Source organism: Patagioenas fasciata, chromosome 4 (genome assembly GCF_037038585.1).
Source record: "Patagioenas fasciata isolate bPatFas1 chromosome 4, bPatFas1.hap1, whole genome shotgun sequence".
Classification (NCBI taxonomy): Eukaryota; Metazoa; Chordata; class Aves; order Columbiformes; family Columbidae; genus Patagioenas; species Patagioenas fasciata.
The window spans coordinates 35568650-35592137 of NC_092523.1; the positions used below are offsets into that span (position 1 = coordinate 35568650).

The following is a 23488-nucleotide window of genomic DNA, read 5'->3' on the forward strand; positions in this document are numbered from 1 at the left end:
GATCGGACACGTCTGGCTGGGTTTGGGCAGCCTTTGCCTGATGCCTCATGGTCTGTGGAGTGAACATCTGGGCCTTGAGTGCTACCGAAAAGGCAGGCACCTGGAGAAACCAGCCAGCCAGGGTAGGCAGCTCCTCACAGAAGGAAGAGAAACATACCATACTAACATTTATTATTATGCCACTTGTTTCGCACTGTAACGGGCTATGTATATATGTTCAGCTACTTGAGCATCCTGGGAGACTTCTAAAACCTGGCTGCAGCTGGAGGTACTAATAAACCACAACCCACTTTCACTTTTCACATCGATTTCATATCCAGAGACCATCTCTCCCCCTCATCCTCCGCCCCGATTTGTAGACATTTTAATATGTTAACGCCAAGCTTTAATAAATAGCATTTACCTCAAGAGGGTGAGCTGGGTGAAAAACCTGCATGCTTGTGTCAAAGCACAACCTGTCAGAAAACTGAAAACTACAGGAACACAGATTAAGTAACTCATGTAAGGTACCGCGGTGGCGTCCCCCAGCTCACGGAGATGTGCTCCCGAGCGCTGCAGCTGCGTTTTGGCGGGAGCTCACCGGCCTCCTCGGGGACTCGCGACCCGCGGGGACCCTGAGCCCGCCCCCCGCGGCCACGGCGCGACATGGCGGCGGGACACCGCCCCCGCTGCGCTCCTCCCTCCGCCCGCCCCTTTTCCCCGCCCGCTCCCGCTTTGGCGCCAAGCGGCGAAAGAGACCGGTGCGGCAGCGGGATGAGCGGCCAGCAGTCCAGCGGCCACGTTAATGGGTACGCTGCCCGGGCCCGGCCCGCGGATGGGGCTGAGCGCTGAGCTGAGGACGCAGCGGCCGAGGGGCCGCGGGTGCGGGGGGCGCGGCTGATGCCGTTTCCAAGCTCTTTCCGGCAGCCCGCCGGCGGTTCCCTCTCGCACCTTTTCCCCCACTCGCCTCCCCGGCTCACTAAACTTTCTCCCTCCTCAGCCGGGCTGCTCCCGCATGAGGGTTTGGCTGTTGGTGGCGGGAGCCCGGCTGCGGCTCCAGCGGGTCCATGCGGCCGGCCCGGCATGCGAGTGGGGAGAGCGGCGGCAGCCGCCGGCACCGGCCAGCTGCTTTCGGGAGAGTGGCGTTCGGCAGCCGCGCAGCGGGCTTGGCCCTGTCTGAGGGGCTCTAAGCGGGGCAGGGCAGAGCTCACCCGGGGCCCGGCTGCTGTGGGAGGGCTCCCCGGGGCACAGGGGCTCCCCGGAGCACAGGGGCTCCCCGGAGCACATGGGTAGCACTGGCTGCGGCCGTGCCGGGGAAACGGCGCCCCTCCGCGGGGAGGTGTTTCTCCAAATTTCTGAAGGCCTCGTCGTTAGGGTATGGCCTGTTTTGTTATCGCAATCACTGGGGTTGGAAGAAGAGTAGATGGGGCACCTTGTATCATTATTTCCTGAGATGGAGGCCGGCGTGAGCAATATGCAATTTAAAGTCAAAGAACTGATGCTGTAAAAGCGAAGTTTGGGAAATATTCTTGCGCTGCTTAATTTGGGCTCAGTATTTTCACACAAAGCCTTTCTATTTACAGGCTTGGTGGGTTGTCTCTCAGCAAAAAATTGAATATAGTTAGTTTTCAATGCATATTGTTTTTCTCTAAGAAAGGTTGGTTTTTCTCTCTCTCTCAAAACCTCACCTCCCCATAAGGAATAGGTAATGACCGTATCTCAGTGCTCATATGAGGGGAAAGATAAAGGGAATACCACATACATTTGATATAATAGCAATCATAAACATAATTATGAGACTTAAAGAACAAGCTACTGTTGAAAGCCATCAAGAACACATATCCTGTTTGGCCTTTTGGGGAACAAGAGCCTTATTGAAGACAATTTATTTTTAATACAAGCTTATCTTTTTTTTTTTTTTTTTTTTTTTTTAAATCTTAAATTCTGTAAGTTGGGTGACCGAATATTGATAGCTGATCTTCAATAACATTCTTGATACTGGGAAAAAAAAATGCTACAATACAGTTGGAACATAATGCACATGAGACATAAGAAAGCAGGGGAAAAACTTGAAAGGGTGAGAAGGGAAAAGAAGTCTGATACCCTCCGGTTTTCCAGGTGTCCTATGAAAAGGTTTGAGGTGATATATTCTGTTTAGGATTCTCAACTATATTTTTCATTTAGACTTCTTTTTTAGTAGCTGAATGTTTCTTTTTTTCCTTTTTAAGATGGTGTTACAGCTCACTTGAAGCTTAGACGGATGAAAAAGAACTGAGAAGGAAGGCACTGTCCTCTATTTTTCTCTGTTTTTCTTTAATCTACTGTTTATGCAGACTTTTCTACAGACCACTAATCACTCTAGAATTTAAGGGTATTTTTTTGCCTTTGTTCTTGTGCAGTGTTATCTTCATGGCTTTTGCTTCCCAATATATATTTATCCATAAGTTCTTGTCAGTTATCACAAGGATAAGTCTTAACTGCTTATTTTACAGCTAGCTATAATGTTTTCTAGGGTGGCTTCCATTCATGCAATTCTAGAACATACGAATGAGTGTCAGGAAGATGATCTGCTGCCCCAAATCCATAAGCTTTATTTTCCTGTGTGCTTGACTGCTACCCAAGTGCTTGGCTTCTGCTCAATTAGAAATTGTTTTATACCCATTTCACACTCTTGTGTTCCTGAGAATTGCATTGAGGGAATTATCTCACCAAGCATGGTGATGTTAAGAAGTAATTGAGTAAAGGGTGGGGGGTTTTTGTATATGTTTTCTTTCATGTAAGCATGCTGTTCATTTTTCAGATATTCTCCTCTCCCTATTAAGTTGGTACTCTGAGAGGGACCTCCACGTACATACAGTTCTGTATTTATGAGGAAAGTAAATAGTAGCTTTTGTTGTGTTTTGAACAAATACGGTTGCTAGGGAATAATTTAACAAAAGGAGATCTCAAAACCTCTTAGTTCAGAGTACTATTGTCTTCTGGAGCCCTATTCTCCAGAATGTTTTATTCAGTGTAGGTCTGCATTTTATGTCCTGTGCCTCTCCAAAGATACCACTGTGAATGTCATGTGGTCAGGAATGTGTTAAACTGATCATTTAAAGTCCAGTAGTGTTTAGGATTTTGTAAATCTGCTTTTGTGAGGTATTTTAAATAATCACTTAAATTAGCTGAAGCACCTTTTGGGATTTCAGTTAACCTGTCAAAGTTCAGTTTGGGATGTAAAGTTGTGATGGCATGTCTGATTTCTTAGTTCTCCTGTGAGCTGCTTTGAACACTTCTCTGAACACTTTTCTTTGTTAGTAGGATACAGTCCCAGCCCTTTAGTTACGACGAGTTTGGGCACTCTCAGAATCACGTACTTGATTTTTGTGTTTGCTTTGACAATTGACAGTTCTGGGCGCTGTTTGCAATGTTGTCACAGTGTGAGAGGCGGATGCTGGTTACAACAAGAGTGAATGTTTCTCCCTCCTTATGTTGAGAGGGTGGCCTTAAAGGTGATTCTCATTCATTCCAAGTACAAGCCAAAATTGCTAACTTGTAATATGCCATATACAAACTATTCAAAACCAGCAATTTATCTTTGGTAAATAGCACCCTGTACATTTCTGAAGTACAATTTTATCATTGTCTTCACTCAAATAGTGTGACCTCTTTATGACAAGCTAAGTGGAAGCCTCTAATACATGCTATTTTATGTTTTTGGTTATAAAAATAATAATTAGCAAAATACTTGTCTTCTAATGTTTGTTTGTCTTCAGAAAGCTCTGGTACCAGAGCTGCTAGGTGTGTTGCTTCTTGCAGTTACCTATGGTGTGTTTTTCTGTGTGCCTGTACATTACTAGAAGGGTATCTCAGTCTTAAGCTGTAGTCCTTGCTGAGAGGAGCCCAAGAAGAAAAGTACCGTGCCCCTTGTATTTTGATAGGATAATTATTGTATTTGAGATGATCCATTGTTTTGGTTTTCAAGCACAGCAATGATAGGTGAGAGTTTGGGGAAATTTCTTTGAATTTTATGTTTTCCTCGGAATTTGCAAAACTTAAATATGTTGGGGGGAAGAGGTACAGGTGTCTGTATTTCCCCTGTTGTGTCTTACGCTACTCAAGCAGTCTTTCAACCATAAGCAGGCATCACTTTTTTTAAAAATTTTTTTTATTTTTCATTTCCTCCCTTCTTCCACCAAATAAACCCCCAAGTGCAGGGAAGGAAGCGACCTTTGGTGCCACTTTCATACATTCTATCTAAGGAAAAAGTTGTTGAACCCATCTCCTTTCAGTTTTCAGGTGGCTTTCATAGGACGTAATCTTAAGAGAAACTTAGCAGGGGACTATCAGAATGGCTTACAGCTTCAGATGTTCCCTGGTAAGTGTTGTAAGGAGAGGCAAACTCAAGGCAATAACTGTGTGGGCAGAAAGGAATGACTGCACAGGAAGCTACTAAGCAGAAATCTAGTGAGCACTTGTTGTAGACAGAAGTACAAACTAGCTTAGATTAGAGGCTTGCAGTTAGTGCAGCCATCATAAAAAAAAGATTATATTGTTTGGGTGAAAAGAATGCCAGTACATGATATACCTGAATCTTAGAAATATGCCAGTTGTTATCTATAAAGGATAAATTGCTCTGTCTTTGAATAGCTCGGTGCTCTGAATAGCTCAGCCTTATCTAAAACTGAAATTTGTAACCTCGCTTGGATGCCTTTTCCCTGAAAGGAAATGTTGAACATATAAGTTCCTGGAAAGCATATAACACTGATGGGTTTACTCTTAAAATACTAGTGAATGTGCGGTCTCAGACAGATTCTGATCTTGGCTACTTTAACTTGAGCACATTAGAAGAATACGATCTGTAATAAACTCTAGCTACTAATATGTGTTGTTTGCTGATGGCTGTTTTTTTCCATGAACTGTAGTTTTGGCGATGAAGCATCCTGCCAAAAGCGAGAAGATTATTTGGAATGGCCTGAATATTTTATGGCAGTAGCTTTTTTATCAGCACAAAGAAGCAAGGATCCAAGTTCTCAGGTAAGTAGGCAATGTATGAGGACAACGTAGCCTAATCTATGTTGCGCATCACGTGAGATGCACATGTAACACTTTCAGGGATTTCTTATAAGTAGTTATTTCGGTACATAGGTATTCATTTTTTAACATGGTCAGCACCTTTTCTTACAGAAATTTTCTTATTGGGCCTGACCCCATGTGTATAATTCTGTGTGTATATTTGTGGCTTGGAATTTTGGAAATCTTCATCTAGAGGTTAAAGTAACACATGCATTTTCTTGCCTTTTTTTCCGGTAAATATAGTTACTGTTAGAGGAGGATATAACTACTGGAAGTATGATAGTAATTTTTTGAGATGCAGCATTTTACAATTTCCTTTTCCTCACTCAGAAGAGTATAAAAATTCCCTTTTGCTCTTTCTTGAGTTGACTGGAGTTTTCTTCTAGTGTGATTCCTCCCTTGGGTTCCCCTTCCTCCTCTGCTTCACTGTCTGTCCCCATGCTTTGCTTCTTTCATGTGCCTCTGTTGAATATTGGTTTGAGGCAATCGATAAATCTCCTGAAACGTGCTGTTCTGCAGGACCCAGTCATCCTGCTAGTCTTCCTTTGTGTGAAAAAGTTGAGGAAGCAAATCCCAGCAAAGCCATGAAATAAAATGTATGTTAACATTCTGCTCAATTACTCGTTAGCTTCTGTACATTATAGCTCTTAGTTCTCTGAAGGTTATTAGCTTTGGGCTAAATTTTTGTTATCCAAGAGCTGGCTGATAAACACATCATGAGAGTTAAAATCAGTACTATTGCCATTTCAATAAATCTTAAATATGAACAGAAAACATAAAACCAGGACACTTGACTGTATAAGAAGAGTCCCTGTGCAGACTTGGATTAAAGCAATAAGGGGTGGGAGTTCAAAGGTCTGGTATTTTGGTGCATGTTTGCATAAACAAGCCACAAAGATTTGTGAACCTATTTCTGCCTATGTCAGCACTACTAGACTTCTGTTCCACCTTCCATACCTTTTCTTTTGCTCCTTGTCCCACCATGAAGTGAAGATTGTTCAGGAAGCAAAACTGGTATTGAACTTATCCTACTAAATGTAAGTTTTCTGCCAGTTCAGCTCCCCAAACTAGCTTTTCCAGAAGCAGTACAAGCAGCAGTGCTGACAGGCTGGGATGGGGACTGTGTGACCGGTGGGGCGGCAGGGTTGCATCTGCCCTGAAAGCTCCACCGATGAGGTACAATTACAGCCTTGCTCACTAGGTGGTGTGACTTAATATTAAGTGAAGCTTGTGTCTGTTAAATGAAAATTGTAGGACTGACTTCTCACGTCTCATCTTTCTTGTTGATGCATCATTGTGCGTGCTGTTCGTACTATATAAATCTGATTTTATTTAGGTTGGTGCCTGCATTGTAAATTCAGAAAACAAGATTGTTGGAATTGGATACAATGGGATGCCTAATGGCTGCAGCGATGATGTACTGCCCTGGGCAAGAACAGCAGCACATAGACTAGACACGAAATATCCTTATGGTAAGGCTTCTTGGGGTTGACAGGTCGGACTTGTGATGTCTGTATATGTGAAAGTTCAGCTGGTAAAATATTGATCTGGTTTTTTTCCCACTCACTGGATTTTGTTAATGATGTGCCCATATGTGATACATCAGGATAAAAATCACAGCTCTGAAAAGAAATGAAAACACTCTTCATGAAGTACTGACTTCCTGGTGAAGTATGTTCATAAATGATTAGCCATTTTGGATTGTGTAGTGAGAATTTGTGAATATAATACAGCTCATTAGCACACAGTTACAGCGTATGCAGATGATTGCTGCTTCTGTGTGTTCATCTCCACAGGTATTACAGAGAGCATGTATATGCAACACAAATAATTGTGTTTAAAATAGAGGTACTAAAATTGTAAACTCCAGTTGTTGTGGGAAATCCCAGTGTTCAAGTGTTGATGACATAAGCAACACATATTATGAAGGAGCTAAATTTTGTTTGTCTTGCAGTACGTGATTGCATTCTGACATTCCATCCCATTTTTACCTCACCTGGTGTGCAGTGAATCTACCCTGCTCTGGGTGAAGTGACTTCCATTGATTATTTCAGCCTCTGATTTGATTCACATTTACTAAACAGGCAAAAGCAATGAAGAACAAGGATGGTTTAATGGTAAATGCGTCAGAGTGCTGCTTTGGACCCTGTCTCTGTCTTTGCAGCAGGTGTAGTTTGGCGTTCTGCAAGCCTGCTTTGAAGGGTTGGTTCTCTGTGAAGCCTGGTGCACATCTCAACGGGGCTGTACAGTTACCTACTCCTCTTGGCCACGTGTGGTTTGCAGGAACCAAGGAGACAATTTGCAGGGCTGCCTCAGGCTTTGTGAGTGCTGGGCATGGCAATGGAGGTGAGAGCTACCTTGCGGCCTGCAATAGCTGCCATTGGGGAGGAAGTGTGGTTAGGGCTGATAAGGAAGAGAGGAGTGTATGCTCTCTTAAATCCCCCTTTTTTGTCTTTCTGTTTCCACACCAGCTCCCGCTGCACCTCTGTGAGGTGAGAGCAATGCAGCAAGAGCTGTGGACACAGGAAAGATGGGTATTAGGGGCTTCTTCATCCTGTGCTGAATCTCAGCCTGTCCTGGCCTCAGGGGTGGCAGGCCACAAAACTGATCAAGCACCCTGAGAAATTCTCCCTTCCCCTTGCGTGGGTGGTGGAAAATGAGCAGCAGAGTTCAGCTTTTGCAAAGAGATATTGACTCTTTTCCAATGTGCAGTGTTTATCTCTGCCTACCAATTCTGTTTTTTATTTATAACGTCTAACAATTTTTCTGGTACAGAAATTAGACTTGAATGAGTTTCGCTGTTCCCTGTGTTCACCCAGAGCCATTGCATTTTTTAGTTTCCCGTAGCATTGAAGTGAAAGATGAGGGGTAGTGGTTCAGCACATAATTAATCAGTTTCATGTCTGTGTTCTTAAAACCCTGGTGCTTTGTCTTTGTTCACTTTACCAATTTATAAAACCTCTAATGTTGACTCTTAAGATTGAGACAGTTTCATATCATTTTTTCTAAGAGATGTATTTCTGATACTAGGGGGCAGCTCCTGCTGAATTTTCTGTGTGCTCTAAAGGACTGAAGCACTGCTTTTACATATAATGACAGTACTGTAATGGTACAACTTTGTATGCCTGCTTTTTATTTATAGGATGAGGAAACAACTGTTAGCCCATTGATTTAAATACAAAGTACTGAAAACAGAATATTGATTTTGGTTGAATCCTTATGCTGCTGTAAGGTCTCAGTTCTGAACTAAGATCAGTGTGGGTGGTAAGCATGTTCCAGGCACTCAAATCTAAGCTGACCAATTTAAACTAAAAATGTTGTATGAATTTGTGAGGAATCTTTGTACAAGATGACCTGAGAATTTTTTTTTAAATTTAGTTAACTGACTCCAAAATATGTGGAGTAAAGTAATACATGATGTTTAAAAAATGCACTGACCAATCTAACAGCCTGGAGAGATGAGTTCCTTTCTAGGATTTCATCTACTACTACTACTGCCCTTCCCCAAGAATCTTAGTCTTCACCTCATTAAAAAAAAATCACAACTTTGTAACATAAAATATCTGCTGTGATGAATAAATGACCTATTTTGTAATTCACAGATCATTTAAACTCTAGCAGTTTGTTATTAATCTTGATAGCACAGTTGACAGACCAGACAAGTATATATATATATATAAATCTTCTGCTTTAAAAATTCTGGTAGATGCAAAGAGACACAGAATTGCTGCTAAAACCTTATTAAACTGTCATGTTTTCCTTTCCGCCTTTGCTAATCATCACAGCATTTGTGTAAATTGAAGTTTTTATCCTTGTTTTTTCCTGACTAGCTTGTTCAGAGATGGTACAATCTTACTGAGTGCACTATTAGCTTATCATGCGAATGCTGGCGCCTTCATCACTAGAGCTGCAATGTAGCTTATTAGGTAAAGTTGATGGTAATTGTGCCTGTAGCACTGCAGTAAGTTGGAAGATGTTTTCTAGAGCTATTTCATGCATCTGCAGTGCTACAGAAAAGGGCTGGGGGTGGATGTGAATGTTGACCTCCTGTTTTTATGTACTGCTGTAGGTTAGACATAAACATTAGCTCGCTTCCATCTGTTTTGGACCACTCTGACTAGTTTTCTCCAGAACGAAGCCTGAGTGTTGCTGTGTGAATGGTTCACTCAAAGGCTGCTCCGGAGGGCAGGGTGGAAAAAAGGCTGCAAGAAAACTGTCATCCTGTACAGGTGTGTAATGCAAAGCCTGCTGAGATGGTATGCTTAACTCTCCTCCCTCCCTCAGGCCATACTGGGGGATATGCAAGGCATACTCTGTTTCATGCTGTGAAAATCCTGCTCTGGTGGGCTGAAAAAAAGTCATCTCACTTCTTTATGCACTTTGAACTGAGATATACAAAATAAGTATGTGGTGCCATGGGACTCTTGAGACGTGGAGCCTTGAGGAAACCCGGGGCCAAGTGCTGTGTAATGCTGATGGAGCCCTGAGTAAGATGAACATGAGCCAGTCTGTGCCAGTTGGCCTCAGGGCCAAGGGTCAGTCCCTGGCACTGTCTGTGTTTAGCACCATAGACATAGCAGGGGATTGGACCCAGAGGCTGTCTTCGCAGAAGTGTGTTAGATGATCCTATAATAAATTTATTGAGCTCCAGCAGAACAGATGGATGTGTTGACCCTACAGCTCTGATCAGATTGAGTGTTTCATAGCTAGAAAACTTCCAATTTCCACCCTAAATTTATTTGTGGCTAGTGTATACATTCTCTTGTATACCAGCATTGTTCTTTTAGCTTTTCTTAATTGTTGTGATTAACCCTTCCTCCTTTCTGCCCTTCGCCTGTGCACTTACTGACAACAATAACCTTTGAACTTTTGATGTAAGGCTAAACAAGTTCTGTCACTCCTAAATTTTTCTGTTTCTTTGAACTTGTTGGCTTGAAATTCACCATTGTCTGCTGCAATATACTGTACATATCTAACCTGCACTCTCAAATGCGGGTTCTGCTCAGCTCAGAGTTAGGGAAAGGGTTGTGCTTGGTTAAAAAAAATAGTATTTACCAATATCTAAGTGTCACCTGAGCTGCTTCTGAAAGAAAGCATCAAAATGTAAGTAGTGCTCACTTTACCTTAGACGATGCAAATGTGTTCAAGGCATTTGGTTGTTACAGGAATTGTGATGCGGATCACCTCTATTGATACTATGCATTCCTTATGAGAGTCTTGAAGCAGATTAAAACTTTTTTCCCTCTAGTCGTAGTGTGTATTTGAACAGTTGAGTAGTATAGCCTTGTTAGGTCAGAAAGCACTGGGTGTTTTGCAGAATGCCATTTTTCACAGCACAAAATGGGTCTTTCGTTGTTATGTTGGAACTGGCTCTTTCCAGGCTGCCAGTCAGTGACAGGAGTGGGGATGTATCTGCACACGTGAGAGAAATGAAAGACCAGTTTTGAATATGTACTTTATTAAGACGTTATTAAAAGCTCTTCCTGAAGCATTGTGTTCCGTACTGTGTGCAGAAGCTTCTTAATAATTAGATGGCATTCTGGCTTTCAGAGTCAGAAGTGAGCGCCCTCTGTTTCTGTTCGATGAGTCCAAGGATTTGATGATGCTCAGTTTCCTCTCAGCAGTCGTTTAAGATACTGCATTTTCCTCCTGTTAACACAAGTCTTCCCACTAATGCTAGTTGCTGTGCTCCTGTTACGCCCTCTGTCTCCTACTGTAATCTAAGAACATCCATTTGACAACCAATCTCTAATTAAGAGAGTTCTAAATTAAAATGACTGGCAAATTTAGAAACCTCTGAGCAACAGAAAAAATATTGAGTAAATATGCTTACAAATATTTATACAGGTTCAGATATGATAAAATATGTGCTGTGGCAAAAAGTATGCTCTAATTGAACAGTACCTGCTGTGTAAAATGAAACAAACTGTTACCAACATTTCCTCATGTTAGGATTAAGAGCTTTTCGTCAATTTTTTAGAGAGATGAACACTCGAAGATATTCAGGCAAATGTTACTTTTGTAGAAGCTGTTATTTTGACAGCACAAAACTTGATAAGGCACTATGAAGAAGTGTGATGCTCTCCAATTGGCAGTGCAGAACTGAGGCTTCAGCTGGAAAGGGGATCTATAGGAGACAGTCTCCACTCACAGCCTCTCACTCTCTTGTCCTATATGGATTTCTGTCCAATTCTGGTGTCATACGTCAAAACTGCAGAAAGTTAGGAAATTTGGAAACACCGAGAATAATTTTACTAATTCCGCTTGCCCACTAAGAAACGCTTCTGTGTTCTGCTGAAAGTAGAACAAACTTATAGTAGTATAAAAACTTACTTTAATAAGTAAGTCAAAACTTGCTGTGTGACAATCTATACGCATTGAAATGCTTTCTTTTCAAATGCAACACCATATTTAGTGCATAATTTCTCAAAATTCCTAGCCTGGCTCCATTAGTAATTAATCACATAGAAAGGTCACTGCCCTCAGCCCCTCCTCTGATTGCTTCTTAAAAGGTGACATGTTAACGATTGTCCCTACTCCAAGCTCTTCATCAAGCATGTAAGCCTTCAAACAGTATTAAGAAACACTTTGACTAGTCTGGTGGTTCTTATAACATCACTAGTCAGAACACTTGTAGTATAATAGGTGGGAAGAGTACTTCTGACTCTGCAACCCACTAAGAGCATGTTCATGTTAAATGGTTAATCTTGAAAAATGACCATTAATAGGGTAAATAGGGGTCTCTTATTTACAGGTGGGCTTAAGGATGAGTGATACCTCATGTAAGCAACACAAAGCAGTATGCAATGAGAAAAAATAGAAACCTATCAATTAATACTACCATTAATGAAGCAGTCATTCCTCTGCCTCCCTCCTCCCCCCTGCTTCTTCTGAATACAGTAGCAGGTGGTAGGAATATCAGAGCACACACTAACTTCTCATTGCATGGTTATTTCTTCAGCTAATGAAGCCTTTCGAGAATACTTTTCAAGCCACTTTTCCGGAATGGAAACCAGTGTTGCAGACTTAATATTATGTTGGCTACACGTCAATATATATTTTTTTTTTTAAATCAAAACCACTGGGGTCCTCCGTTGGGTATTGTAAAAATTCTTAGTTTTACTAGTCTATTTAAATATACCATTTTCAGAGTTCTGAATACTGTGCACCTGTGAAAGGTTATTTTAAGTTAGTTTCTTACTTTCTGAAAGAATATGTAACTATTAGTAGGAACCCTTAACAGGTTAGAAAACTTCATAATGCCCCAAATGTGAACGACTTATTAACAAGAGGGATTTTAGACCCGTGGATTTTTTTTCTGCCTCTCATTAATGCTCTGCACAAAGCTTGTCACATCTGTAAGAAAAACTGGGGATAATAGACTATTATATATAGATTATTATATATATTATATAGACTATTATATATATTATATATATCTGTTACAGGGGCCAGTAGCAGGTGTCTGAGGAAATATATAAACCAGAGATGTGTAATGATACCTTCACAGAATATTCTTCCAAGTTCCAACAACTGAGCCATAATGATTTTGTATTTAATAGCTCAGCAGACTGAAAAAAAAAATACTGGAAGGAAAAAGATGACTCCTGGAATCAGTGCAAACTTCTAGTCCCGTACTACTTTCTGCAGTAAGTGGAGTAAAATACTTAATTAGACTACAATGTGTGTGGAAAACCTACATCCTTTTATTTTTAAACAAAAGCTAGCCAGGTTTGTTAGAGAGCCCACTACTTTTTGTCTTGGAATGATTAGTCTCTGTTGCTTTTTTATTACTGTCTCTGTGCCTTGTTTCCACACTGGAGAGTCGTAATTTCTCTTAACTTTAGATTATGTTAAGATGATCAGGAGAAAAAAATTCTCTCTTCTCTTGCTCCAGCTGATTATCTTTTATAACTTATTTTTGGCCTGAACTTGTTTTTGCTTGGGAAGAAGTTTGTTGTTGAAAGTTTATAGAAGTCTGCAGAAAAGCCTTTCTTTCTCATTAGCGCAGGAAGGAAACCTGATGCAGTACTAACAATGAAATTTGTCTGGTTTTATGGCTGAAGATTTCTGAGTTTCAGTGAAGAAAAAATATTTACTGAAGGAATTATAGGGTTTGTGGTTTTGTTTTGCTTCTGTGAGCCTTTGAAAACATTCTCTCATGCTTCTTTCTGGACGCCTTCTATATTTTAGAGTGCTGCCTAGAACATAAGTATATTGTTCAAAGAAACTTAAAAGTGATGTTTCTGTCCTTTGACATAACCTAGTTTCAATTGTGGAAATAATGACACTCTTTTTCACTCAATCCTCGGTGACCCCAGAAAAATAATTCTCTATTTATTGTGAAGGCTATGTAAGATTAGTGCACCTCAGTAATATACTTTGACTTAAATGTATTTACTGGATTTGCTAAATGTATATGTTCATATAATTGCATATCTTGTACACTTAATGGCATATGTGTAAAATATAGTGTGACTCAATTACAGTTGCAATAGAAACAATAATAATAGTAATAGAAACCTTCACATGATGGTGCTTGGGTGTCGGCCTTTTTTGTTAATTTCCTAATTTTTTTATGTAAGTTTCTGGCTTTACTGTTTATGAGAAGGTATGTCGACAGCATGGTCATGTTGGGGACTGCTTGTAGAAGTCGATACTGAGCTGTCTTTAGCAAGTGTTTGGTCCTTTGTGACCTGTCTACATGGGAAAGCTTGTGTGTTGTAAGTTAGGCTGTAAATTTATAGTGCATTAGATGTTATATAGAAAATTCCATGTAGACATAGTGCATACGGAAAACATTTCCATTCAGCAAGGATTCCTGTGTGTTGAAGGTGCTGCACTGAGTTATTCTTTGCGTGTTGAGGTCATTCACACAGAGGTCAGTACATAGTAACAACTACACTGTGAGTTTGTGCTCCTGACTTTCCCTGGTTTAATTTTCTTATGTGTTCAAGGGAGAGGAAAACATCTTTTTTTAATCCATTCTTCAAAACAAGCAGTGGAAAAAACTCTTAATATTGTCTGCACAGGCAGGTCTCTAGATGAGCTCAAACCCACACCACACTTCAGTGCCTGTTTATGAAGTAAAGTCAGGGCAGCAGGCAGTTTCTTCCTAGGTAGGTATATAAATTATGCAATGTGCTGTCGTTCCTGGGAGTAAACAGGAAGTTCTCGCAGAAATCCTAATTTTTTTTTCAGGGGTTCATGGTGGATGACACAGAAACTGTGCCTTTCTCACCTGTGTTGATAACGCATTAGATAATCTGCTGATACGTACAGCATAAAAACTTAAACCCTAAGGTGCGATCTGTCCAGAAAGAACTATTGTGATCTGGTGGAATAAAGCAGGGGTGTCTGTTGCTACCTGGCCTGTCTCAAATCCATGGAGAAATGGAGGACTTTGTTTTCTTGCTTGGGAAGTCTGGCACCTTTTAATGAGCAGTAAACTCACTTTAATATTAAAGCTGGGACATTTTTATGGTTGAGCATGTCTTGTGTATTCTTGGGGTGAGAGAATCATGCAGCAGCGCTGGGCTGTTCTGAGACCCAGAGGACAGAGCCGCTCAGTTTTACTTTGTGATTCTCCTGCCTTTAAGAGCACACAGTGCGCTCTTATAACTGTAAGACTCTTCCTATCTGTGCATGTAAACACATAAATGAGCTGTTTTATACTGGCAATTAGATACTCCAGAGAGTTGTGAAGCTGTGAGATATTGCTTCACTTAGGGTGGTTGCAACTACTTGGCCCACAGCCTACGGCTTTGTTGCCTGCAATAGGTGTTAGCAAATGGCAATGCTAATGCGCTTAATGATATCATTACTAATCGGCAGCCTGGTCAGAACAATTGACCTTCATTGATCTTGGTATTTCTGTTTTTATTTCTTCCTCTGCCCTTTATGACAAGCTGTGCAAGCTATTTGCCTTTGAAAGGATGTAAGCAGTTATATTGTAACACTTTAATTTCAGTTTGACTGATTTATTTTAATGAACAGTGTTATGAATGGTTTCTTTTTTTTTTTTAAATCAGTGTGCCATGCTGAATTGAATGCCATCATGAACAAAAACTCAGCTGATGTGAAAGGGTGTAGCATGTATGTTGCCTTATTTCCTTGTAATGAATGTGCAAAGCTCATCATCCAGGCAGGTAAGGAGTAGTGCCAGCTTTATTTGTCAGGGTTGCAGTGCTGCCTGCTCGTTGGTATCTTACCACGGATGTATTTGATGTTAAATTGCTGCTGTTAGATCTAAATTAATTGCACTGTCAACTTCCTAAGATGCTACTTGTGGGGTTTTTTTGCATGTGAATGGTGCCAAATTTTTGCAGTGCTAATTGCATCTTCTGTGATTCTAAGCGTGCTTCTAATTTAGGTTTGTAACTTCTTAGACCAGGAGCTGCCAAAGAACAACACAGGCTTTGCATATAATTACTGTCAATTTTACTGTGCTCTGACACATTGAATAGAGTAGGGCAGAAAGAAATAAACTTCTGCATGACAAAAGGTCTGTTGGGAGTATATGCATGAAATTTTAATTTGAATGTGATGCATGGTAGATATTTGAAGATTTTAAAATATCTTTGCTCATAAATGTCGTAAGACTTCTATGATACTACTTTAATTATGTCTTTCATTACAATTGTTATAAATCTGTGCCACTGCAGCAAGTGTGCTGGCCTAAATGTGTCGCCTTTTTTCAGATTAGGCATACCAGCAGTAGGCTTCAGTTCTGTAAAAATATCTGCTTTAAGGTAGCATATATTTTGCTCATTGAGTGAAGTAGTGCAGTCCTAGCATGGATTGCTATTCTGCGGAGTTTCTCTGACCACGAATGACCACAGGAATCTAGGAAGAAAGTAGCAAACAAAATGCTTCTTTATTTTGGTTGGTAAGGTTTGAAATGAAAGGAGGTGACGGGGAAAAAGATGATGGTATTCTGTATTTGTGCTACATTTATCTTATTTACAGAATCAAAATCAAATGATCTTGTTCACAATGAAGTCACTCATCCTTTTCCTTATGCACTTAAGTCAGCACTAAATTGCAATATATTGATATTTGTGTTGTCTGGTAAATATAGTAAGCTGTTTATAGGCTCTGAAATGCTTGTAACTTCTCCTGGGTCAACATATACACTTCTCCCCTGCCTGAGTAATTTAGGTGTAGATCATTCAGCAATTTGAGACAGCGTGTGTTTATCAGGATTTGAACGTGGGACTGGGAGTTATTTACAAAACAGAGAACAAAAGGAAAAGGCATCCTTTTATAGCTGTGTGTTCGGAAAGGGAATGGGCTTTGAGGTTTAATTCTCTGTGGGGAATTTTATCTATATTAGAGAGACAGATAAGTTTTCAATTACTTTTGCAAAAATGCTTAATTTCTAGTCTGTCTGTCATGTGGTTTTGCCTGTTAGTTTTTGGTTCTGGTTTTCTGAGTTGAACTTAGGTAAAAGTGAAGAAAAACATTTTCCAACATTTTTGAAAGAGCTATCTTACAAAACAGCTCTGCCTTACAAAGCCTTATTCTCAAGTACAGTCTATAGTATTTAGGAAAGTACGGGCATACCAAGGAATTTTAGAATATGTGGATGAATGCTGCCTTTTCTGATTTTGTGCGCCAGTTTTTCTATGACGTTACTTTTTTTTTGTTCCCAGTGTAATTCTAACATTTTTTCTATATGCCTTTTTTAGGTATAAAGGAAGTTATTTTTATGTCTGACAAGTATCATGACACTACAGAAATGACAGCTGCGCGGAGGATGTTTGATTTAGCAGGTATTATATACAGGTAAGAGAACTTTGATTAATTTTATTTTTATTTTTGAAAAGAAGAGACCAACTTCAGGGCAGAAGTTTTTCTTCAGTGCATCGTGCAGCATTTTACTCTTTGTTAGTGTTTGTAGGTGGCTTGCTCTGTATGCCTGCAAAAGATACCGGATTGACAGACTATTGCACCATTTTTGCCTCGTGAATGGTTACATTTCAATTTCTTAACATTTGTAGGAGAAAATAGTCCATTTGGAATATTCATTTCACTCCTGGACTGCAAGTGAAATTGCGAATGTGATGGTTATTGGTTACATTATACTCAGGAGAGCCATCACTCACCCTGCTTCGAGAGGGAGGTTAGACTAGATGACCTCCTGAAGTCCCTTACAACCTGAATTATCCTAGGATCATATGAGTTGGACTGAAATTACCTTTTTTTTTTTTTTTTTTTTTTTGGTGGATTATATGACCCTAATTGAAACTTGAGTTATCTTTTTGTTGCAGTCAGTTTGGTCAAGTGTTCAAACCAGCCACCTGTAATTCTCAGTGCCTATAGCTGTCCAGTCTTCTTTGGTCAGCTTTTCTTGTGAGAAAAGGATAAAAGTTGGAATATTTCTGTAAGTAATGAGAATCTGAAAAATATTTGAAGAGTGGTGTTTTTAAAGACACTGACAGAGATACCTAAAGATAATCTGTTCAACAGCTAGTTCGAAAGCAATAACATGCTGTGGGTGAGGCTAATTATGCAGTCGGGGAGGCTTTGCAACTCTAAAAAGTTTTACAATATTAATATAAAGGCTTCGAAAAATTTGCAAACATAACAATTCTGACAGATAAAATTTTGGGATGAAAGGTACCTACTGGGCTAAGAAACATCTGTGAAAAAACACAGCAGTACTTGAAATTCAGTTTTGGTCCTTCAGTGTATTTCCTATCTACTAAGAGTGTTTGACTAAGAAACATAAATCATTCTCTTGCAAGTCAAATCTTGTAACTTCTCCAGGGTGAGAAATGTTTCTTGCATTTCAGATTGCTATTCTGGACAAAGTGTCCAGAGTTTCTGTGGTCAGCAGCATGTGCTTTTTTCTGTATTGACTGTTATTCATTCTTGTATCGATTATTAAGGATGTAGGCGGTACTTAATAAATCTCTTGAACTAAACTGCAGAGCTTAATTAGGCACTAAATCCACACTATTTGCATAATCCTTTGTTTACTGGTAGACTGGAAAATATATGCTCAGTCCCCAAATACCTTCCTTGCTAATTGCTGTAGCAGATGCTCTAATGATAATAAAAGGAGACATTTTGTGGCGGTATTAATTTTACAGTTCTAAACTTACAATTCTAAAATGTTTCCCTCTTAACTAGTTTGATTTTCCCCAGTATGATGCATAATGTGATCTATTCCCATAGCACAAAAAATATTTTCATATGCTGAGGCAAAGTTTGAAAGTGTTCTTTGAAAACTTGGCAGGAAAAAAGTAATCAAAATATTTATCAAAATATATTCCAAATACCTTTTATATACACATATGTATGCATATGTGTGTATAGACAATACATATACAGCGTATTAGAATGTGTTTATGAATGCATATATGTGTACCAGTATCTGTAAATAGATATATTTGAAATATAAATATATATGAACAAAAATCCAATCCCTGTTAACATGATGCCACCACCTGCAGCTAAGTTGCTAAAAGTCCTTTGACTCCTGGGTAATTTATGAACTCAAATAGCTGAAGAATGTACAGGCTCACCCACCCCATGTGTCTTTTTTTGTCTTAGTCTTTCTTGTCCAGGTTTCTCTCAGTGTGGTGCACTATAATTGGCTCCCACAGAGATGAAAACTATGTGAATCCAAGGAGGGTTTTTTTTTTTTCATTCCTTCAAAAATTTAGCTGGAGCTAAAGCAAGCAAAGTGTTTTAACTACTCACTAACTAGTATCTGTATTTTTCTTTATTTTAGGGAATTCAAGCCAAAGTGTAACAAGATCATCATCGACTTTGATTCAATTAACAGCAGACCAAGTAAAAAGCTTCTGTGAATTAAGTCTCATTAAGTCCCTAGAAGACTGTGATTATCCTTTTCTAAAAAGCTGCTAATGCCTTTCATCTTGAAGTTACTTGCAACTTTTTTAATGGCTTCTGTAGCTAAAGTAGACTTCTAAGAAATCCAAGGCATAAAATGTCCCACTCACTTCATATTGTCATGTGAAATTTCAATCTACTGCCAGTTTTTTAGTGGCCTTATCAAAACCGCTTAAAAAGTCTAGAGACGTGTAGGTAAGACAATAGAATGTATGTAAAGAAAACTGATCTGATTCTTGCTGTATTCATCACCACATAGGCTGCCAGCGTTTATTTAGACTCAGTTTAACAGTAGTACTGATTGTAACCAGAACTATGGTGAAATACGCTAATATATATTGATCTCTCTATTGGATATGTGGATCTAAATAGTTGATCCTAATAAAGGACAAAAAAATGTTATCCATGCAAATACTAATCTTCCAGCTAGCTTAACACTAATATTTTAAAAGGTTATACAGCTTAAAGAATGTGTGATATTCTGCATGTGTTATCCAACAAATGAAATACTGATTTTTTTTTTTTAAAATTATTATTTTTTTTTCCTAACACCATCATATGTAGGGAGGAGTATGAGAGGAAGTTATTCTGAGAATGGTCCATACCGGACTGAGCTTTACATGTGGTTTCAAGTCCTTGTTTTCCCCAAGACTCCAGAATGAGAGGGGTTGAAGGAGTAAATAATTTGGCTCTTTACCTTTGGGACTCTTACTTGGAGTTGATTTTCATGTGTAGAAGGAAATTATTTTATTGGTCTAAGCTGTTTCTAGACAATCCAACATAGTTCAGTCTTAAAATCAACCTGTAAAGTAACTGAATCATTTTTTTTGTCCTCTGAGAGAAATTGGAGATAGTCAACCCATATCCATATGTGTGCCAAAAGAGGTAATTATGGTGTTAGCTTGTTTTCTCAGTGCTGGCGTAGTACCTTCATTTTCATAAATGTTGCCTAAAATAATATCCTTTTTAATTTTATCTTTAGATCTGGGAATAGATTTGAGTTCCTTTTCTCTAATTTGATTTTTTAAAATTAAATATGCCTAATGGCTTTCTTTAGATAACATTGGTCGTTGGGTTTTTTTTTGTTGTTTTTAAATGTGGTTATACTTCAATGAGCTTTTATTTTCTCTATAAAAGCTTTGTTTCATATTTTGGGACATTATGTAATTTGGCTTCATACCAGTCGTATTAAAGTCTTATTAAAATCCACTACATTGAAGTAGACTCATTATTATAATATTAAACCGTGTGCTTGGCTCCAGAGTGCTGCTGTTTTTGCAGTCATATGCAAAGCATATTTTGTGCATTTGTGATATTACATAAAGTGTAATGTTCATGAGTCACTTGGCTACTAAAGGGAGCTTTGTAATGTATTATGAGATGTGTCCATTTATAAAGTAATTTCTGACTTTCTCTTTTTTCCTATGACTGTTTTCCACCTCAAAACTGGTGTGTGGCTTACTGCCAGAAGACAACATTTGCACATACGTGGAGGGCGAGGGGGAAACGTGAAAAATTACTTTAATAAAATGTCACTGAAGCAGCTTATGCAGATCTTTACTCTAAAATAATAAATAGAAGTGGTTTGAGTTATACTGGTCTGACAATGGGACAGAAGGGAGAGAAGAAGCAAAATTTTTTCTTTTGGCAGCGAAGCTGCTGTTTTCTTCATTGATAATTGCTGATCTAAGTTGAGACTTAAAAGATGTAGGCATTGTGATTCTGGTTACTTTAAGTATTTTTATGTCAGGCCTTGGATAATGGGAATGTATAATGTGTGTAATAACTCAGGAGTTTTTTGAACCAATGTCCAGGTGTTTTTAAGAATTAACTATTTTTTTATAGTGACTTTTTTCCCCCAGGACTTCCTGCTTTTTGTAACAAAAGAGCAGTACTGGAGAATATGATAGGATTTTAGATTTCTTCCGATCACTTTTTGATCCCGTAGAGCCTCATATACAACCTTTCAGAGTAATTGTCAGTTGTCTCGGGTTAAGTAAGTAGGCTCTCCGATTTCCAAGGCAACTTTATGGAAAGGGAAAAAAAACATATGCACACTCTTGAGACAGCACATCCTACTTTGAGGTTAATGGTTTAGAGCAAAGCCTAAAGAGATTTGACTCTTTTTGTGTGCGTGCCTAGAAATCTGTATGCTTCTGGATTTTTTTTTTTTTAATAGTTCAGGAGATGGTGCTTTAACTTCCAAATAATTACTAAAGGAAAGAATGAAAATGGGTAAATATAACAAACTGTGTTTCTGCTCCTGAAGCTCAAGTTCAAGATGAATAGAAGCAGTTGGGCTGGAAGGACCTCTGGAGGGCATTTAGTCTCACCCCATGCTGAAAGCACAGTTGACTTAGAAGTTGGATCCAGTTGCTTAAGCCTTGTCTTCAGAGTCAAAGAATGGTTGGGGTTGCAAGGGACTTGTGGAGATCATCTAGTCCAACCCACCGGCTAAAGCAGGTTCACCTAGAGGAGATTGCACAGGAACGTGTCCAGGCGGGTTTTGAGTGTCTTCAGAGAAAGAGACTCCACAACCTCTCTGGGCAGCCCGTTCCAGTGTTCTGGCACCCTCAGAGTAGTTTCTCGTCATATTCAGATGGAACCTCCTATGTTTCCCATATCTGGGAGAGTATCTCTAAGAAGAGAGATTCTGCAGCCTTTCTGGTCACATGTTCCAAAACCTGCACCACTCTCTGCATCCTTTTCTTTTTTCTTCAGTCAGAATTTCCATTGCTACAGTTTGTCTGTTGCCTCTCATCCTTTTGTTGTACATCTCTGAAAAGAGCGTCTTCTGTGTAACCACCCGTTAGTTAGCAGAGGTCAGTTTTTAGGTTCCACACACCTTTAACCTTTTCCAGGCTGAACAAATGCTGGGCACTCATCCTTTCTTATGCATCATGTGAGCCATCCTCTCACCATCTTACTGTCCCCTCACTGTCTTTCTCATATGGGCAGCCTGAAGATTTCACTGCTCCAGATGTGGTCTCATGTAAACTCAATAGAGGAGCATGAGTAATCACTTCTGTTGACCTGATGGCTACATACATTTCTAGTAGAGCCTGGTATGTGGATAGCCTTCTCTGTTGCAAGGGCATTTCATCATCTTGTCCGTCTGGCTTCCTGGGCCCCTTTCTTCCATCCAGCGGGCACCAAGCCAGCATGGATTTGTTCTGTTTCTGTTGCAGGTCTTCATTGTATTTCCATCAACCCATTCCTCCAGCTGTCAGTAATTGGTTGTTGGTACAGCTGGACTTAGAACCACTGACCATGACCCTCTGAGCCTGATGGCTGGCCAACACGAAACTTTACAGGTCCCACTGTGGCCACCAGCACCATTCTTATGGTAAACCAGCCTGCCAGGGGAAGGAGACATGACTCCAGGCTGAGGCTTCATTAGGTATTGCTTGAAAAACCCAGTACAGGAAGCTGAGACTCTGGGGAACACTTTGGTAGTTATTTGAGCAGCATTAATTGGAGGAAGAAATCACATTCAAACAAAATGCCGAGACCCTATCTAGGTCAATATAACTCTATCTTAAAGGTTAAATCCTGCCATTATCTACGTTTTCCTTCTAAATATTCCACTCCCCTGTCTGAGAATCCAAGGAACTGGCAGTGTTATTCACATAAATTTCATTTAAGAAGGCGTGGTTTCGCACACTGACATACTGAATGAGAGCATAATCTCCATATTTGAAGCTTTGATCACTGACTGAGCATTTTATTGCTTTGTATATTAGCAATATTTTCACCAAGATAACGAAAAGTATGCTGTGACCAGTACAATTGCTCTGATTTCCAAAATAGCCTATGATAACACTGGCAATAAAGCTCTTTCAGTGCCTCACTCAGACTGAGGGCTCCACATATATAACTGCAGAAGCTGCAGTAGTTCATCAGCTACCAAAATGAATCTTACAGGGATTTTAAGGTGTTGCAAATGAGCAAACAAAAATTCTGACTTGTCACCCCAGACTTTTCTTTCTGAAGCTAGGTGATGGGAGTCTTTATGCAAGTGAGGTGGGATGAAGCTGAGAGGCCTCACCTGATCACCCTGAAGCAGCAGTTACTCCAGGCTGGGTCTCACCTGGAGGTGTGGGAGAAGTTCACAGGTGGGGCTGTGGGGAGCCAGGAAGTTGCTGTGAAGCAGTGAGACACTCGCAGAGGAGCAGCCAGCAGCACCCTGTAGTAAGCCAGTAGGGCTGGCTTGGGTTTCTGCTGTGCTGGGAACATTTAAGGATGAAGTATGGAAGTGACCACAGGTGAGAGGCCATTTTTTTGCAGCTGTTTTTCTCAGCTGTAGGTAAGAAAAGGATTTATACATAACAGGACCAAAAGTGGGAGGTACTAACTCTTTCTCTCTTCAGTGGTGATGGCTCAAAGGGTTTGCTCCACTAAAGCATCTTTTAGCAGCTTTCTCTCCCCCTTCCCTTTAAAGTCTAGGTTTATCTAATGAAAAACTCTCTCTGATTTGAGAACAGAGGGGTAAAACTTGTTTCAAGTGTGTAGTCTGCATCTGCTCCACGTTCTCAGCCTTGGCACACAGTGGAAAATCATTAAACAGAGCTGAAACTTTACATGAAAC

At 39.9% G+C, this 23488-nt stretch overlaps 1 protein-coding gene across 2 annotated transcripts; it reads left to right on the forward strand.

Annotated features, from left to right (window-relative positions):
- The first annotated feature begins 679 nt into the window (after positions 1-679).
- On the forward strand, positions 680-20109 carry DCTD (dCMP deaminase). Of its 2 annotated transcripts, XM_071807650.1 has the most exons (7): positions 722-788; positions 4254-4339; positions 4887-4998; positions 6374-6509; positions 15069-15185; positions 16728-16824; positions 18779-20109. In XM_071807650.1, the coding sequence occupies exons 3-7, from the start codon at positions 4948-4950 to the stop codon at positions 18855-18857; spliced, it is 480 nt and encodes a 159-aa protein (XP_071663751.1). In that variant the 5' UTR covers positions 722-788; positions 4254-4339; positions 4887-4947; the 3' UTR covers positions 18858-20109. The 2 variants fall into 2 exon arrangements, with proteins under 2 accessions (XP_065693128.1, XP_071663751.1); XM_065837056.2 differs by lacking the exon at positions 4254-4339 and having other exon boundaries at positions 680-788.
- Positions 20110-23488: the final 3379 nt, after the last annotated feature.

Bases quoted from the DNA above. Each gene is read 5' to 3' on its own strand.
- DCTD (XM_065837056.2), top strand. From the start codon at position 754: ATGAGCGGCCAGCAGTCCAGCGGCCACGTTAATGG. The intron at 789-4,886 runs GTACGCTGCCCG...CATGAACTGTAG, and splicing joins TCCAGCGGCCACGTTAATGG to TTTTGGCGATGAAGCATCCT. The intron at 4,999-6,373 runs GTAAGTAGGCAA...GATTTTATTTAG, and splicing joins GCAAGGATCCAAGTTCTCAG to GTTGGTGCCTGCATTGTAAA.